At 41.6% G+C, this 17,253-nt stretch overlaps 1 protein-coding gene across 8 annotated transcripts in view; it reads right to left on the bottom strand.

Moving 5' to 3' along the window:
* Positions 1-17,253, bottom strand: part of HECW1 (HECT, C2 and WW domain containing E3 ubiquitin protein ligase 1) — a 251,651-nt gene that overhangs the window by 178,080 nt on the left and 56,318 nt on the right. The window contains exon 2 of one of the 8 annotated variants that reach the window (XM_071429776.1): positions 6,822-6,879. The exons of the other annotated variants lie outside the window; for them this stretch is intronic. Coding sequence (XP_071285877.1) covers positions 6,822-6,848 — 27 coding nt within the window. The 5' untranslated portion in view covers positions 6,849-6,879. The remainder of the gene's footprint in view (positions 1-6,821; positions 6,880-17,253) is intronic. 8 annotated transcript variants of the gene reach the window in all.

Below are 17,253 nucleotides of genomic sequence, written 5' to 3' on the forward strand. Positions count from 1 at the left end.
TGAAATACTATTCAATTTAACCCTAAGCAGTAAAACTGGAATGTCAGTGACATTAAAACTTGACCAGTGAACAGGCACTTCCCTGAGGGGTTTCAAAACAGTGTAGGGATTCATTTGTGTGCATACATTGGGTTTGTGTGACCAAGTTTTGGTAGCAGGGAACTAACTACAGGGGCAACTTCTGTGAGCAGCTGCCAGAGGCTTCCTCAATGTCCCATGGAGACATTGCCAGCTGGCTCCAAGAGGGGTCCACCTCTGGCCAAGGCCAAGCCCATCAATGATGGTGGTAGCACCTCTGGGATAACATTGTTAAGACAGGTAAAACATTTCAACAAGAGGGGTGAAAAAATGTGTGTCAAACAATTATGGAAACCCCATGATCACTGAAGGAAGGGAAGTAAGTTCTTCAAGCATCAGAGCAGAGATTGCCCTGAAGCCTGGGATGCAGACCATGGTGAGGAAGCTGTGTCCCAGAAACTCTTGGAGGTCCACAGTGAAGAAGAGATCCACCTGCAGCCCAAGAAGAACCCCAAGCCAAAGCAGATGGATGCCTGAGGGAGGCTGTGACCCCATGGGACAGCCACTCTGGAACAGGCTCCTGGCAGGAACTGAAGATGCATGGAGAGAAAAGCCCACCACTGTAGCAGGTTTTCTGGCAGGAACTGCAGATTGTGGGAAGAATTCACATTGGAGAAGTTTGGAGAACTGTCTCCTGTGGGAAGGACCCCACAGGAGACCCCTTGCTGGAGCAAGGTATGGAGTCATCCCCCCGGGGAGGAAGGAGTGGCAGAAAAAACATGTGAAGAACTGGTCACAACCCCAGGGGGAGAAGGTGTTTTTAAGATTTGGTTTTATTTCTCATTACCCTACTCTGATTTGATTGCTAAGAATTTAATTTCTCTGAGTCAAGTCTGATTTTCCCTTGACAGTAACGGGTGAGTGATCTCTCCCTGTTCTTATCTCAACACCCAAGCTTTTGTTTTATTTTCTCTCCCCTTGTCCAGTTGAGGAAGGGAATAACAGAGCAACTCTGGTGGGCACCTGATGTCCATTCAGGGTGAGCCCACCACAGTAAAAGACCTGCAAACAGACAAAGACACTAATTTAACAAATTTATCGCTTGTAACACATTAGCTTAATAGCTACATACTATTCTGGTACTGTTTCTCTCAGTATTAGTGATAAACTGATTGCTGTTTTTCTAACCTTTTTCTAACGTTTAACCAGAGGCTAAATGTTTGCATTAAAAACGTTCAGGTCTGATTCCAAAAGTATTCCTGGAAATAAAAAGAAGCAGCCCTGTTAGCAGTGGAATTAATACAGCTGTTTTCCTGCAGAGCTCTATCCTTCATCATCACCAAACCTTTATTACAGTCCCAGCTTTTTCCTGTCCATTTCAATGCAAAAAACCCACCTAAGGCAAAGGAAATGATAATCCCAGAGATTTTGCCATCTGCTTAAGCAGGTGACAAATGACTCAACCTGTCCTTCCTCCAGTCCCAACCTTGAGTCTCTCTCCTCTTCCCAGCCCCTGAGGCCTGTAGAAACCTAATTATCTCAAAGACTCCTTTCTGTTTCACTTGAAATTAGCCAATGGCTTCAGAAGTAATTAGGGAAGAGACCGACAGACAGAAAGGGCAACCAGAAGTCTGATCATTCCAGGAAGGTAAGCTATAAAAACATTCTACATAGACTCCACAAACTGAATTGATTACTCACACGAGGGAATTTCCTCCTGTGTAGAAGTCTGCAGAAATAGGTGTTATGGTATTTCAAAGGCCATTAGAAACACACAACATAAATCTAATCAAAGTGACTTTAGGACAAAATCAAAGTGACTTTAGTGGGAATAGGACCTGATCAAATATGCAACACAACACTACTCCCTCTCCAGCTCCCTTCTTCCTAATTAGTATTTTGTCATACAGAGTTCAGCGTGTTCTCATCCTTGTGGAAAATTTTAGTTACAAATTAAACAAAATATGCTTATATTTTCTGTATGGATTTTGTGACAGATTTCCAGCTTACTAGTAAAACTGGTGTGAATTTTTTCTCCTACTTTGAGTGAGGCATCAAGTGCATAATTTTTCTACAAGAACCAAAGAAATTAATAGAGGTGAAAACTCAGTGTCATGAAAAATGGAGTAATTTGAAATGCAAAGTACAAAAAAAATCTCATTTATATTTTTCATTTTTAAATTCCCAATTCAATTAAAGTATATATTCACATAAAGAGTCAGAGATAATGTATTTGACAGAGCTTTCTTGGTGTATTGTAGAATAATTTTTTTCACTATGCAGCTAGTTCTGTAAATGGTTTAATATTAATAAAATTAAACATTAATTGACTTTAATTAGACTTTTATCATATAGAGGCTCAAAAAATAATGGATTTTTTCAGTCAGTTTATCTGCCTTAAAGAGATGGGCCACATTTTGAGAACATATTTGAATTTCCCAGTAAAATCAAAATATTTGTGCCTGTCAAAACCAAAGTATATCCACACATCATGCAAGAGCAAAGCTGCAAAACACTATGGAAACAATGTAGGTTCCCAGCATGGAAAACCTTGAAGTTATAAGCATATTTGCATTTTACCAGAAGAAATTATAACGCCTTTTATTTCAGATTTTTTAAAAGTTCTTGAGGTTTTTGCTGACAACAGCCAGTACAGCAACCAGAAATTTTAAACTGGCATCGAAACTCTGAAGGCACACATAGTCTCCAATGTCATCAATCTTATCCAGTATGGATAATAGCTTGTGCAGTAGGTATGGATCAGGACAAAAGTGAATTCAGCCTAGGCCTCATCTTGCATGTCTTGGATGCAATGGAAAATGAGGCCTAGGTTGTTAAATTCAACAGGCCTTGAAACAACTTCTGTCCCTTCTAAATACTTGAAGTTAGATGGAAAGCACCACCTTCACAACCTTTCAGTTAAGTGATATCGCGGGCAGAATGACAATCATTATCAAATTTCCTATTAAGTGCTCCCTTCCTAATAGCCTGGACAATAATATTGGTCAGTTGTGCTGGTTTTTAAAGCATGTCTCGATTTCTGGTGGTGCCCTTAAGCACCCTTGTGTTTTTCCAAATGTATAGTTATTCCTTTACATGTCTGGCAGATAATAAGCAAGTACAGAGAATTGTTCCTTCAATTAAACTGATGTTGGAAATAGAGACACACGTAAACAGGAAGAGAGAATCGTGCCAAAAATTAATCTGTTTCTTAATTTCTCCATTAAGATGTAACTGCAATCGCAGCCAATATTTATATACTCTAATTAAAAAGACATTAGGAGAGCCAGGGCTCTGGTTCACAGCTCCACAGCTCCACATCTCCTCCAATCACTCTCCCATATCTTGCAGCCATTGCTGGGACCACCAGCACACATTTGAGAGTCTTCAGGAAGAGCCAGGGTTTCCTTCCTGATGGCAGGCTGGATAACCACCATCCCTTTTCCACCCAATGATTTTGGTGGATCTGTTGGCTCTTCTGCCTACCAGACAAACATGTAAGAAAAACTGCATAGTTCAAAGCACATTCTTTACATACTTTGGTTATCACTAGCATTAAAGGCAGTGCAAATATATAAGGCACAGATTAAAGAAAAGGGATTGCAAAATGCTTTATTTTGGATATGAGGAAATGCCTTTGTCTGGGAAATAGCTGTCAGTGTAGGTTCTGCCAATATGTGCTGCCTTATAAAAAGTAATTCCTATAGCTTATTTGTTGTTGTTGTTTATTTTTGCTCCAGAATTACACTACAAAAGGATATCTGAAAAGTTTTTGTCGGTTGAGTACTAAATAAACCCCAGGTAACAACTGTACAGTAATAATGTTCAGTGTAGAAAAATCAATGGATCTTTTTCCCATAAATAACTCTTTTTATTGAAAGTATGTGATAAACTCTAATTAAAGAATAAAATATTGCTGTGTGTCTTCATGTAAATACACAGCATACTACAAAAAGCACATGTGTTATAGTGGTCCCTGATAGACTAAACATAATGTAAAACTCACACCGGAGATTATTCTTTTAAGTGGTGGATTGATAACAACCCTCTTCCCTAATGAAGGACTAAATCCAAAGCAAAAGGTTTTTTGCATGCTGTTCTGTGTCTCATCTAGAGAAGACTTTTTCAAAGTCAGAAATTACTTGCAGAGGAGCTACCACATACTAGAGCACTAAGATATTTTGTAACTGGGACCTTATTTTGACTGTGTTATAACTTTTTTTTTTGGCTGTGTTTCTATATTTTCTTTCAAGTTTTTATAGCCTGCATTGAGATTTGAGCACTTTTTTGTATTGGTTGTACAGTTAAGGGAGAGAAAACGGTGCTCTGAAATACCAACAGGAGCATGACTTCACTCTGTTTACTATATAGAGCATATACAGGGAAAATAAATTGAAGAAATTAGATACTTAAACACTTCTAAATAGTGCTTACACCTCCCCAAGGATTTGGCAGGGTCCTACACTCCTTGTACCCATCAAGTCTTCAAACTGCTTAGAAATACTGTCACTTATCTCCAATGCCTACATTGCAACTCAACAGCCTTATCTAGAAGGACAAGTAAATGCCCTTACAGGTACCTACTGCTGATTGCCATACACTAAATTGTGCATCTGGCTTGATTTCCCTGAAGTAATCCATGCTAGATTAAAACAGAAACTAATTTTTTTCTAATAATGGCAATAAAGGAGAAAGAAGTGTCCAGCCAGAAATTTTGTTATAAACTTAGTTCAACATGCTTTCCACACAGGATGAGGAGAGGGGAGGTGGGGCAAGGAATTGAGGAAAGACTTTTTCCAATTTAGAAAATGCTTTTTTCCCTCCATACATATAGGAGAGTGGTAGAAACTGAACCAAAGCTGCAGTTAAGGAATTTTGTCAATAAAAGATAGATGATGTATCTAATAGAGAGTGCTTTGTGACAGGTGTTTGACATAACTTTGGTACACCTGAATACAGCTGTCCACACAAACTGAGGACCAAGACTCCCTTACCTTAACCACAAGACCACCCTGAGGAAACAAAGCATCCCAGTCAGTTGAATATGCTGAAGCAAGTAATTTGTTTTCTTCCTGCTGCTACATCAGCTACCTATTCATTGCAGGATTCTTGGAGGCAGGAATGTACTTAACACAACCTCCAGGATCTCCTGTGGTAATGTGTGTAAGGGTCCAGATTTGTTAAAGACACTAGCAGTGTCTTAGCTAGCAGTGAGAGATCCATTCATTTAGAACTTAGGAAAATCATCACCACAGATGAATTTTAAAATTCTGCAAATACATTCCTTCTGATGCCCAAGTAAAATACAGTTTTGCTCATAAGTTAAAACAGGTATTATGCACTGTGCTTTACTAAAACAAACCCTATTCTCAATCTTTTTCATGCCCCTTTAGCTATTAAACATGCCCTTCCTCTTAAGCCTTTTCACTTGAGCAAAATATGCATTCCTACCATAACCTGCATCAGCTTTGGCGGGGTGGGGGGATATTTAATTTCATTTAGTTTGTTGGTTTTCTTTTTTTTTCAGAGTAATAAAAGACACTGCCAAATACTTCTGATGATGTACTTACCTGATGCAATAGCTGCAAAATTCAAATGATTGTCATATGAAATGTCAGCTTGTGAACAGTTTTCATAAACTAGGACATTCAAGGATTACTCTTCACCAGAGTCTTCCTGTGATTCTTCATCACATTTTGTGAATCGATATGCATGTAGAAAACCACCAAGCTTGCAGCTTGACAGAGGTGAAAGAAGTGCTGTTGGACACATCCACAAAGATTCTCAGTTGTCATCATCAAGAGACTTCATGTATTTCCTCAGCAATTACAGCACTGCATAATTTGCACAGAGGCTCAAATGCCTCCCCAGCAGAACTGCTCGCGCCTGAGGCTCTCACTGGCTACTGTGAAGTGCAGAACTTTAAACAGAAAGGATACATCCTCATGAAACTGGAAGAACATAATGCCCTATGACATACATGGCTGCTCACTGAACTCTTCCTCTTCACAGAATTCAAGTCATTTGGATGATTAATAAGAGAGGAAAATATAGAAGCAAACACTCAAACAAAAGCCCCAACCATATCAACATTTCAGTGACAGAAATAACACTAGATAAACTTCAATACACATTCTGGCTGTCTTAGATAACGCACAACAATTGAGGAGACTAAGCTGTGCAGGAGGATGCATTCAGCAGCAGTGTGTTACGCATGCACATCATCTCACAGGTTCCTCTAGTCAGTGATTAGTGCCATAGTCATACATCCCTGCATCTCACACATTAGTGTCTACCGTGATGGCTGATTTGTGTGTCGTGATGACTCAGAATTAATTCACAGTTAGAAGCTGAAGGTTTCAGAAAATGCCTTGTGAAGGTGAGTGGTTGATGCATTCTGTGCTTTGCCTAGGCATGGATACGTGCAACTGCAGTGTTACAGTTGCCTGCTGCTCCCAGGACCTCCTTGCTAGGATTGTATAATCACCACATCTTCATTCCATAAGAATTCTTGGGCTGGCCACACAAAAAAACCCCCACACTCACATCAGATGGATGCTTAGCAGGTTACAAAAAAAAAGAAAAGAAAACCTTAAACAATGAAAGATCACTTCAAATGAAGCTTGATTGGGCGTATTCTTGAATAGGTGCTCAAATTACCTGAACCACTTTGTTTGATCTTAAACATGGACCAGGGGCAGCTGCAACGAGCTCCGAGCTTTGGCACATTCCATTATATGAATGGTAGTGAATTTATAATGGAATGGTATGGATGGTTTTTATAATCAGAAAAACACACTGACCTTAACACTACACAGGTGGAGCAGCATAATGACCCGCCAATTGTAAGCGCATCAATTCCTGGGGAAAATTCAATGAGGTTAACTCAGCATATATCCCATAACCAACATAAGCGACATTTAAAAATATTGTTTTTTCCACCAAAGCCTTTGACAACATTTTATTAATTGATTCGTTCCACTGTTCAGTATCGAGTATACCTTACCCATGTTAACAGCATACTACGTTACGTTCCAGTAGAGCTGGATGTTGTCATGCACTTCAATGCTGAAATACACGTGTTTTAGAAACTAAGAACAATGTTAGGTACAATAAACTTTTCAGACTGTGTAAGATTAACCATAATATCCATTTAACTTAGGAAGAAACTGAAAGAAAACAAAAGACTTCTACAGTGGAGTTTCATTGCAAAATCCTCACACTGAATGAGCTTAGATGGGCACCAGCTGACCAGTATTTCCTCTTCCCATTAATTTATTGACAAACATGGATATTTCAGGGACCAGCCACAAAGGAAATAAATTTCAGTGTACCATACTGGACCTAACCAGATATCCAGTTTGAGTAGTCCAATATATAGTTTGAATAGTCCACGATTAGACTGCAAAATACTGTGAACAAGATTCTCCTCCTTCCTCATTCAGGCCTCAAACAGTTTTGAAACATCCACATGTTAACTACGCAGAGAGAAACAAGGAAACAAAGAGAGAAACTTAAGCCTGAATCAGGAAGAGCCAATCGGCAAGGACAGAAGGCTCTTCAAACATGAAGTAACAAAACTTTAAAATACAATTAAAAAACTGAAAAACATTCACAACTCAGCCGCATCAGCAATATTTACAATGCCTATACTTCAGCTCATTCTCCTTCCTTCTCTTTTGTGATCTGGGCATGCTGACACTTTATAACTTCCCTATAGCACTAGCAGGGAAAGCCCCTCAGCAACCAGAGTTTGATATCCCCATCTCCTCACATCAGACACCTCTGGAGACTGTTGGCCCACCCTCCTATTCATTCCCACCATCAGTTTCTGCTGTGCACTCATCAACAGCTGAGAAACCTTAAAACATGATTGACACCACTGCTAAAATTGTCAATTCTTCAAGAGCACAAAAATGAAGAAGAGAAGCAAAAGCTTTGGATTTAGGAAGATTCTCAACTGTTCAGAAATGTTCAACTGATAAAAAAAACAAAAAAAAACCAAAAAAAACCCAAAAAAAACAAAACAGTGCCATTTGATTATACTCCCCTGTTATTAAAAGACTTTCAAAACATGTAATAGCCATGAAATTAGACAAAATAAAAGTACACATTGCTTTGTCATCTCTCTCTGTCTTGCATAAACCACTAAATCTCATGGACATAATCCATTTTAGTCCCAAATTTACCAACTGCCTATAGTCTGGTGGCCCTTTGCTTTTATTAAAGAAGCGTATTTACACTGGAAATAAAGCAGGGTGATCCCAAAGTTGGGCAAGGAGCCACATCATCTTTAAAGGCAATCTCAGAGAAGTTAATCCACACTTTTTTCAGCTGTCTGTTAAAAGCACACACAGGAAAACTCTCCCAAATAGCTGAACTGTAAATCCTCTTCTCACAACCAGTCACCATGAATTTTCTACAGCCACACAGAAGCTGGTTTCAGACTTAGTAGCTTTGCAAATAACAAAAAGTAATAAACTACATTATGCCACATACAGTGGAGACATTCCATTCTCTACTTTCTGTGATTTGGGATAAAAGTACAGGCACAGGTCTCTTCCTAAGCCAGTTCTAATGCAGCTTTCATAGAAAGTTTCATTCTCAAAGGCAATGTGAAAACCCCACAGCTTCACTCTTGCCTCTAGAGCCAACCACAATACACCAGCAGCTTATGCAGAGCAGGGATGCTGCAAGACCACTCTGGAAGGAGGAGGAACTTCCAGACTTGCACCCCATCTGCCTCCTACTGTGCCAGACAACACAACTCCAAGGTATTGCAATACATTTTCTCACTTCTTCATCCTCAAAGCATCTCAGCATGACAAACCTCAGTTGAAGTCACTCAGTTTGTGAATGGCAAGCAAAAATAAACCAGTGTGCATATCTACCTAAACTGCCTGGCTCACATATCAAGCAAAACCTATACTGAGTCACAGAAAGCATTTTTTGCACAGAGGCAGAATGTGTTGTGATCCCTCCACACATTTAATCCAGAAAGAATGACATTGCTCAGGTTTTATGGCAAACCTGACAGAAAGCCCTGCTGCCAGCACCCCAGCCAGCCAGAAACACCCCATGGGCAGGGAAGCTCCAGTGCCACGCTGTGGTCAGGGCTCTGTTCCTGTGCTGTATTCATCCCCTGCTCCAGGGGGATGAATGCCACACAAGTGGCAGGTGTGCCTGTATGCATTCAGACTTTAACAGCAGCAGATGGGAGAAGTGCTATCTTACATATGGATAGATTTACTCAGGGGTACATTTATATTAAATGACGTGCTTCAGAATCGTAATTATAATTGAAGTGCGCTTCAGGTAAATTGGAGAGCCTATGATCATAACGACTATCATTGCTCAGATGAACACAGTTTTCTGCATTTGTTTGTTGCTGTCTCTGGTCACCTATGAACTCCTGTCTCTACATTCAGATTGCACATTTCCTGGCACTTTAGTTTGGGTTTCACACGGCTCTCGTACAGCATTTGTACATCTCAGTCCATGACTGGGTCTGCCAGTTGCTATTGCAATGCAAGTCTAAACAGCATTTATTTCATTAAATGCATATGCAAACATATAATCTCAAGGGCCAGGAAAAACCTGAATTATTATGTTTAGAACCTGTGCGATAAAGAGGTGAGAGAAACAGACTAAGGAATACAGGAGAATACAGGAGTTGTGCTGCTTGTTTTGAGACTACTACAACCTGTGTACACATTCATTTTCTGTCTGGGAACAAGAGTTTGTCAACAATATCAGCCCCAGCTCAGAGGATGAGTAGTTTCCTCTTAGATCTCCATATGAGATTATCATGATCCAGAAGAAAAGTAGGGAGAGCAGTCCACTCAGCAGTGAAGTCTTCTTAAGCTATTTCTTCTTCTAGAAACAAAGCGAACTGAAGTTGATTCAACTGATGTTTACTACCTCCCTGATTTCTGTTTTTATCTCTCTCACCTTACCTAACACCTTCTCTTTCCTCACTTGTCATTTAACATTAAGGTTTCTTGCTTGCTATTCAGCCCTGATAAGCCCAGCTATGCCTCAGTCCCCTTCCCTTCAGTTTTCTTGTCCATCTCCTTAGCTTCTGTTATTATTCCATCTTTTCCTTCTCCCCCTCCACTTTTCATTTCCTTCAGGTTTGTCCCCCTCCCTACAGAAGCCACTGCTGATCTCTGCAGCTGTTGCTTGATCCTCCTATCCTGCCTTTTAAGTAGTCTCTGTGTACCCTTGTTTTTTTTCTGTTTATCACACAAGTATATTAATATAATCTTTATGCATGCCATGTCCTGCCTGAAGCAATCTTAGGACTCATATCCTGCTGATAGCTGCCATCTTGCTTCAAATCCCTTTCTCAAAAAATACTTTTTGCAAAGAAAACCCTGATCATAATAAAGGTGGAATGCAAACAACTAAAATCAGTATCTCTTTTCAATCTCTATATACTTATGCACGCATCTGCTTGTACATGTCTACATTTCTAGTGTCTCCTGGCCTCTGGCTGCAGCCCATGCTTCCTCTTAACACATGGGATAGTTTGTATAGCAATTAGCCCAACAGGTCTCCAGCCAGGATGTGCAGTACAGGCTAGTAAAAGCAAGAAAATCTATTTAAGCTTGAAAAATTATTTCATTCAGTGCTCAACAGTTTGTTTTCAGGGACAGCAAATACTTGTGCTCAGCATATGACACCACTTGCAACAGGGGCTCACCTTGCATCTGAGAACAGACATCTGCCCAAACTCCTGAGCCACTTCAGACAAGATGGAGCGCCACACACAGTCATGCTAACAGAACACAGAACATGCTTTTCTGTCAATAGGCAATCCTGTTAACAATGACAGAAGAGTAGGTATGTTTGTACAGCAGATATGCTTTTCTGTCGCTCTGTTGCTTCCCTTCTTTCTTTGTTTGCACCAACACCATGAGCATCAATTAAGAGCTACCTGCTGCACAGCTTAAGCACTGTCTTTGTATTGAAGTGGTTGGAACACCATTGAAGACATCAAAATCACTGTTTTTCTTAAACTTCCACAGATCGATATTTGAAAGGTTTTTCAGTTTTTATAGAGATCAGAGAAAGATAGGTAGTGCCATATTTATGTTAGAAGTGTTTGTTCCTTCTGTCTCAACAAGTACAAACACGTAAGACAATCTCAGTATTTTTAAGGTTTGGTAATTACACCTGCCAGCTGAAGCTACTAGAGCAGGAAATATATAAAACCCTTAAAATAAATCCATGGTTTTATGACTGTAAGATAAATACTAGCAAATTCTCATGTGTAAATTAGCTAAATAACTCATAAACCAGTATACAAATTAAACATTTTCTTTTCCCTTCAGAAGAGAAAAAGAACACAATATCATTAGAAAAATAATTAATATGTTAATTGAGGATTTTAATTGCCCAGAGACAAACCTCAGTTGCATTGAAATCTGGCTCAAAATCAGAGTTACATCTGTTGTGGAAAGCACTCCAGTTTTTTCAAGTAAAGACACAAAATCTTGTACATATTAACATAAAATGGAAACTCTGATTGTTTTGCAGCAAAGGCAAATCAAAAAGATAGCAACACCTTCATGCCATTTTCAGGTGAGATCTTCCATTTGCTAATTTGCCAATCTACCACATTGATCTCAGTTTGCAGCCCAGCTTGGGAAGTTATCAGATAGCAATGGTCTTCTCTCCAGTCCTCAGCTGGGGGGGAGGGTGAGGGCTGTAGAATTATATACCATGTGATAGACTCTTCTGCCTCATGGGTGCCATGAAATCCAGAATCTGAGGTGGACAAGGAAGCCTAAATTCTTGAACAATAGTGTTTTTGCAATCTAAATTCAAAAGACCTGACCATGAACTTCCCTGTTTCCTACACTTGATGACAGCAAAGCATGAAGGGTGGAATCTGAGAGATGTGTCAAGGGGGCTCCCCCCATGAGTAACCTGCTGGAGTCCAGCTCCACACAGTCACAACCAGATCCAGCCTCCGCCGACCAGCTGAGCCATGGACGAGGCGTGTGTGTGGGCTCTGAACACGGGGCTGGTGGTATCAGTCCAGCTCCTTTCAGAACAGGTGTCTGCCTCTTAAAAGAGGAAATATTCATGGCTGGCATTAACTGAGTTTCCATTGGGAGGTTTCATGGGAGAAAGTGCCCAATCAGTCCAGGCACTGAGGAAGCTACAAGAGACCAAATCTTGGTGGGTCAGTGTGATACAGTTCTTCTCCCTGCTGACTGTGGGGATACACTTTACTCTCCAGAGTGTGAATAAAGCTTGCTGATGAAGTTTTAAATTGTCTCCGCAGCCATGTAGTGAAGAGGAAGGTTGTTACTGGTAATGCTGACATGGATAATGATGGCTTTGGACACTGAAAGGGAACTGCCAGTCTTTAGGGCCTACATGCCTGGAGGAGAGATGCCAGGAAGGACTGAAGAGTTTCCCTCTTATTGCCCACCTGGAACCATCTGAGACTGCCAGTGTGACTCATGACATCATTCAAATACAAAAGAATGTCATTTTAATTAATAAAAAAACTGTGTAAAACAACCTCCTAGCATACAGTTAGTAGACAGTTTGCGAAACTGGTGCAATGAGTATATAATGCCAGGCTATATCCACTCAGTTACAAAATCTCAGCATTTTGATGGAAGCTCAGTGTGACAAGACAGGCCCTTGCATGTGTCTGAATGTGACTGGAGAGATCAGCAGGCAGAGCAAGGTTAGAGACAAATCTGCTATCACTGCTCCTGTCCTGAGGACTTTAAAAAAAGAAATCTGTACATCCTACATAACATGGAATTTTATGAGCTAAAATTTTAGGTTTGCATTATTCTTGAAAACTAGCTGGTAGTAAATTTCAAGAACCACCAAGCTCTTCTCTCATAAATAACTTTCAGAAAGGATAAAGTGATAAACAAGCTATGAAAATTTTACGCCTGGCTAAAGTGTGTTTTGCATTCCATATAAACACAGCTAGTGAGTGTATTTAATAGAGGATTCGGGCAGCATGGTTTCAGCTGGTTTCAGTAAAAGCAGCATGGTTTCAGTAAAAGCAGCAATGAGCTATTTTCCTGGTTTGGAAGAGTTCTTATTTGCCTGACTGTGCTTTGGGCTCAGAACCAAATGTTCTATGTCCAAAAATGACCAACCTTACCACACCACCAATGTCACCTCCACTTACTGGTTTCTCAAAGTCTGTACTATTTCCATGGTGATTTGCTGGCTCTGTCCATCTCAGCCTATGGCTCTGGTTTCACTTTGGCTTTCCTCCAAGCTGCAGCTGCTAAAATCAGCCCCCTTATGCCCCAGGAAAAGAGTCTGCTGACAGATCAAGTCCCTGATCCTGCTCCCTGCAGGACCTCATAGACATTAGGTCTGGCACAGAAGGGGATAGCTGACAGGGGTGGTCTTTGAGCTGCAGGGTCGGTTTCTGCCTCAGCCTGAGAGAGGAGTAACAGCACAAGGTTGGTCCTTGGCAGCCAAGACACAGAGGATGTGTGGGGGATGCCCAGCAGCTGTGCGCAGTGCATGGTCACCAAGGGCAAGGACAGCACCCTGGGCCTCTGGGGCACAGGGAGTACCTTGGGGCCAGCACCCAAAAGCCTTCCTATGAAGGATGCTTGGTGGAGGATGATGCTGCACATGGAGGGTCCCATCACCCCCATTTCAGAGTGCCACCACCCAGCAATGCAGCACTCACAGTGCCCAGGGGCAGGATAAAGGAGAGCATCCTCCTGTGTCCTGCTGCCAGAACTGGCCCAGGGCCAGCCCAAAGACATCCAGGAGGAAATCCCTGAGAAGCTGTTGAGATTACTTGGAGGGAGTTGACAAAAGGAGACCAGGTGATGGACAAGGTTGGTGGAAGCTCTCTGGTGCAAGGCCACCCTCAGAATTCATTGGAAGGATGAAAATCTCTTTCAGCTACACAGCTGTGACCAGACCAAGTAAACACCTTCTTGAGAAGCACCACAGAGCTCCCTGTCTGCATTCCCAGTGGAGCCAGGGGCAGCAGCCATAAGAAAAGAAGTGCAGAGATGTTTCCAGGGCTCCCAGGACTTTGAATCACCCACTGGTGCAGGAATGATTCTTGCCCTCGAGGAAGATCAGCCCAGGCGCATGTGATAGTCTCAGAAGCTCCTGAAATGGCTCTAGGTAGGGCAGATTAAGGCTTGGGCATCTCCTGGGAGGTCGGATCAACCTTCGGGAGGAGGAGCCATGTCTTGCTCAAGTGCTCAGGGAATAGTTGATGGCCCCCACCCAGGTCAGAAAGGAATTTTCCCCTGGGGTAGATTGGCATGGGCCCTGGGGGTGTTTGCCTTGCCCTGCAGCACTGGTGAGCACTGAGCCTGACCACTGGTGAGGATAAGAAGCGCAGGAACAGAGTGAGCTTTGGAAGGCAAAAAGCATCTTGGCATCAATATGTGTCATATTTCAGAAATTCACTACAGTTTGACACACCTCCTCTTCTTTTTCTTTTGTGTGTGGTTGGTCCTGATCGTTCTTCACATTCTCTTCAGGAAACAGGAGCTGCTTGGCACGCATTCCTGCTGCTATTTTCTGTAGCTCTGTCACTTGCCTTTGCCAGACTGCAAAGGATGTATTTTCAAGCTAAACTGAAGAACACATCAGCCTGCTCCTGGCTACACATGCTCATTGTGGTAATGGTTGTGAGCATTGGCTCTGAAACAGATTCAGAAAAACAACAAGAAAATTCTGTTTTCAGTTGTAAACTTTGTGCTATGTGTCCTCTTCAGTTTTTAGAGCTGAGAAGTCCCTGTCATGGCAGGCAAATAACAGCCTCTGTGTTAATTTATGGTGAGCAGAGCAAATAGGACAGAGCAGTTGTGCCATGTTAAACCTGGAGCTCTGCACGACAAGGTCTTACCAGGTCTGAGGGCTCCACCCCTGAGAGCAGCTCTGCAGTGCAGGTCCCAGGCCCACCCAGGAGACAGGGGCAGAGATGGGCACACACACAGCAGGGCTCAGCCAGGGACTGAAGGTCTCAGGCAGAGCTGGGACACGTCCCTGGGCCCTTGGCAGGAGGTGGTGGGGCTGGGGGTCCCAGGGGAGGCCAGTCCCAGCCACTGAGGCCTTTGAGCACCATCAGGATCCTGTCAGGACTAAACTTCAGTGCTCCTGTGCTCTTCTTCAGACACTGGTGGTGGGACACTTTGGAGACAGAGTATTGGACTAGATGGACCTTCCCTCTGAGGGAGTGCTGCTGTTCACACAAGGAACAGTAAAACACAAGTGTTTTACTATGTTTTTCAAAGAAAGACAGGTTGAGGCATTTCTGAAAAGGAGTACAAGAAGTAAAAATAAAAACTACAGAAAAATTGACACCTTCAAAATATTTGAAACCATTTAGATGAGAAGCACATCCTGCAACAGACTGAGGGCTTGATCTCCGGGCCTCACTAGGTCAGAGGTTGTGCCATCCTGTGAAAACCCATCTCAGCTGGATGAAAAGACTTTCAAAAACCACACATCACACGTACTTTTTGTACATTTGTGCAATTTGTCCCATTATCTCGAGATGACCTACAGGGTGATAGAGCCAATGGCTAGGCTGGGGCACTGTTATAGATATTCAATCCCTTTTGCTAGTGCAGGGCTAGGAAGAAATGCCATTAGGGGCAACCTCAGATGTACTGGCAGGGAAAGTAAGCAATAGGAAGAAGCACAGAAGAAGGGAAGGAATAGTTTATCTGGAAGGGATCTACAATAGTCATATAATTGAACTGTCTGACTACTTTAGGTATTATCAAAAATTTAAGCATTATATTAAAGGCATTATCCCAAAGCATCAAAAACAGTCACAGGCTGGAAGCATCGACCACCTGTATCTTCCTGCAAAACCTGACCTCATTTCCAGAGAACATATGATTTATTTTTCCTCTTGACTTCCAAGCTGAGTTCCTTGTTCAGCCAAGTAATATTAAAAACAAATAGCTGACATTATTATAAATGCTATATTATGAGCATTATTTGGGAGTTGGACCAGATGATCTTTAAACATCCCTTCCAACCCAAGCAATTTTGTGAATAAATGCTGACACATTAAGATGAAGTTTAGAACATAGGTTCTGAACCAACATCCTTCTTGAAGCAAGGAGACATGAGCATAGAGCAAATTCCATTATTTCTGCCCCTAACAAGGTGACATCTCACACAAGCTCCCTAAGACCTTGAGAAACTGAAGAGAAAATGAGACAATATTCACTACTATAGTAAGTTGTGGTCTCAGGACAGAGTTTTATTGTTTATCAAATTTCCTTCAGTACAGAAAGTAGGAGTTTAAAGAGGGATCAAGATGTCTGGGTATTTTCTTTGCCTAATAAGCAGGAAGGATGGAAAGAAAGAGCCCGTGAAGATTAACTGAAAAGGGGGACAAATGTTCCAGGAATGTTGGCAATGAGGATTGCCAACAGCAGTGCTGAATTCTTGGTCTGGAAGGAAAGATGGTAGGAAGGGTATCCACAGGTCATGAATTCCTCTGAAGATGAGCAGCTCTTTGATATGCTGTGCAGAAGCAGAAGCCAACAAAGCAAAAAAGGAGTGTAGAGAGAGAAAAATACAGTTGGAAGAACATTCTCTGTGAGCAGAGGATGCTTCCAGCAGTACCATAGTTAGAAAGGAAGGGAGACTTGTCCATTCCTACACAGGATATTACAATAACTGAAGCCCTGGGGAAAGAAACACTGGACAATGACAGGCTGGACAGCTCCCAAAAGCTTCTCCTCCAGAGCCCACTCAACTAATTATCTCCAGTATCAGTTCCTGCCCTCAATGGAGGGATCAAGTTCTGAAAGAGTCAAATGTCTTCTTGCTTTGGCAAGCCTCTTGGAAATTAGGCTTTTCTACAACCTCTTCTTTCACCTCTGGATTTTGTCAGGCTACTCACCATCATCCTTGGCTGCTTACATAACACTACAGCCACTACAGCACACAGCGAAAGCAAATTGCTATTACTGCACCAATAATAATAGGAAAGGTTGCAGGGTTCATATTTTTGTATCACCAACAATAGTTATCCACTTTTTATATGTGGGGAAATGATGTGCATGACCATTTTTACCTAATAGTTTGGTTAGCAATGACACATTCCAGGAGAACTGCTCCTTAGATATTTTTGATTATTTGTTTCACATTTTTTCCTTATTGATAAATTTCATGCATCAGCACAGGCATCAGCAGCTCAACCACTGGGCTCAAAAGACTTCTGCAAGTTCTGGGACAGCTGCA

Source organism: Agelaius tricolor, unplaced genomic scaffold (genome assembly GCF_023055355.1).
Source record: "Agelaius tricolor isolate 1412-34295 unplaced genomic scaffold, bAgeTri1.0.p SCAF_6, whole genome shotgun sequence".
In the NCBI taxonomy this organism is placed as follows: domain Eukaryota; kingdom Metazoa; phylum Chordata; class Aves; order Passeriformes; family Icteridae; genus Agelaius; species Agelaius tricolor.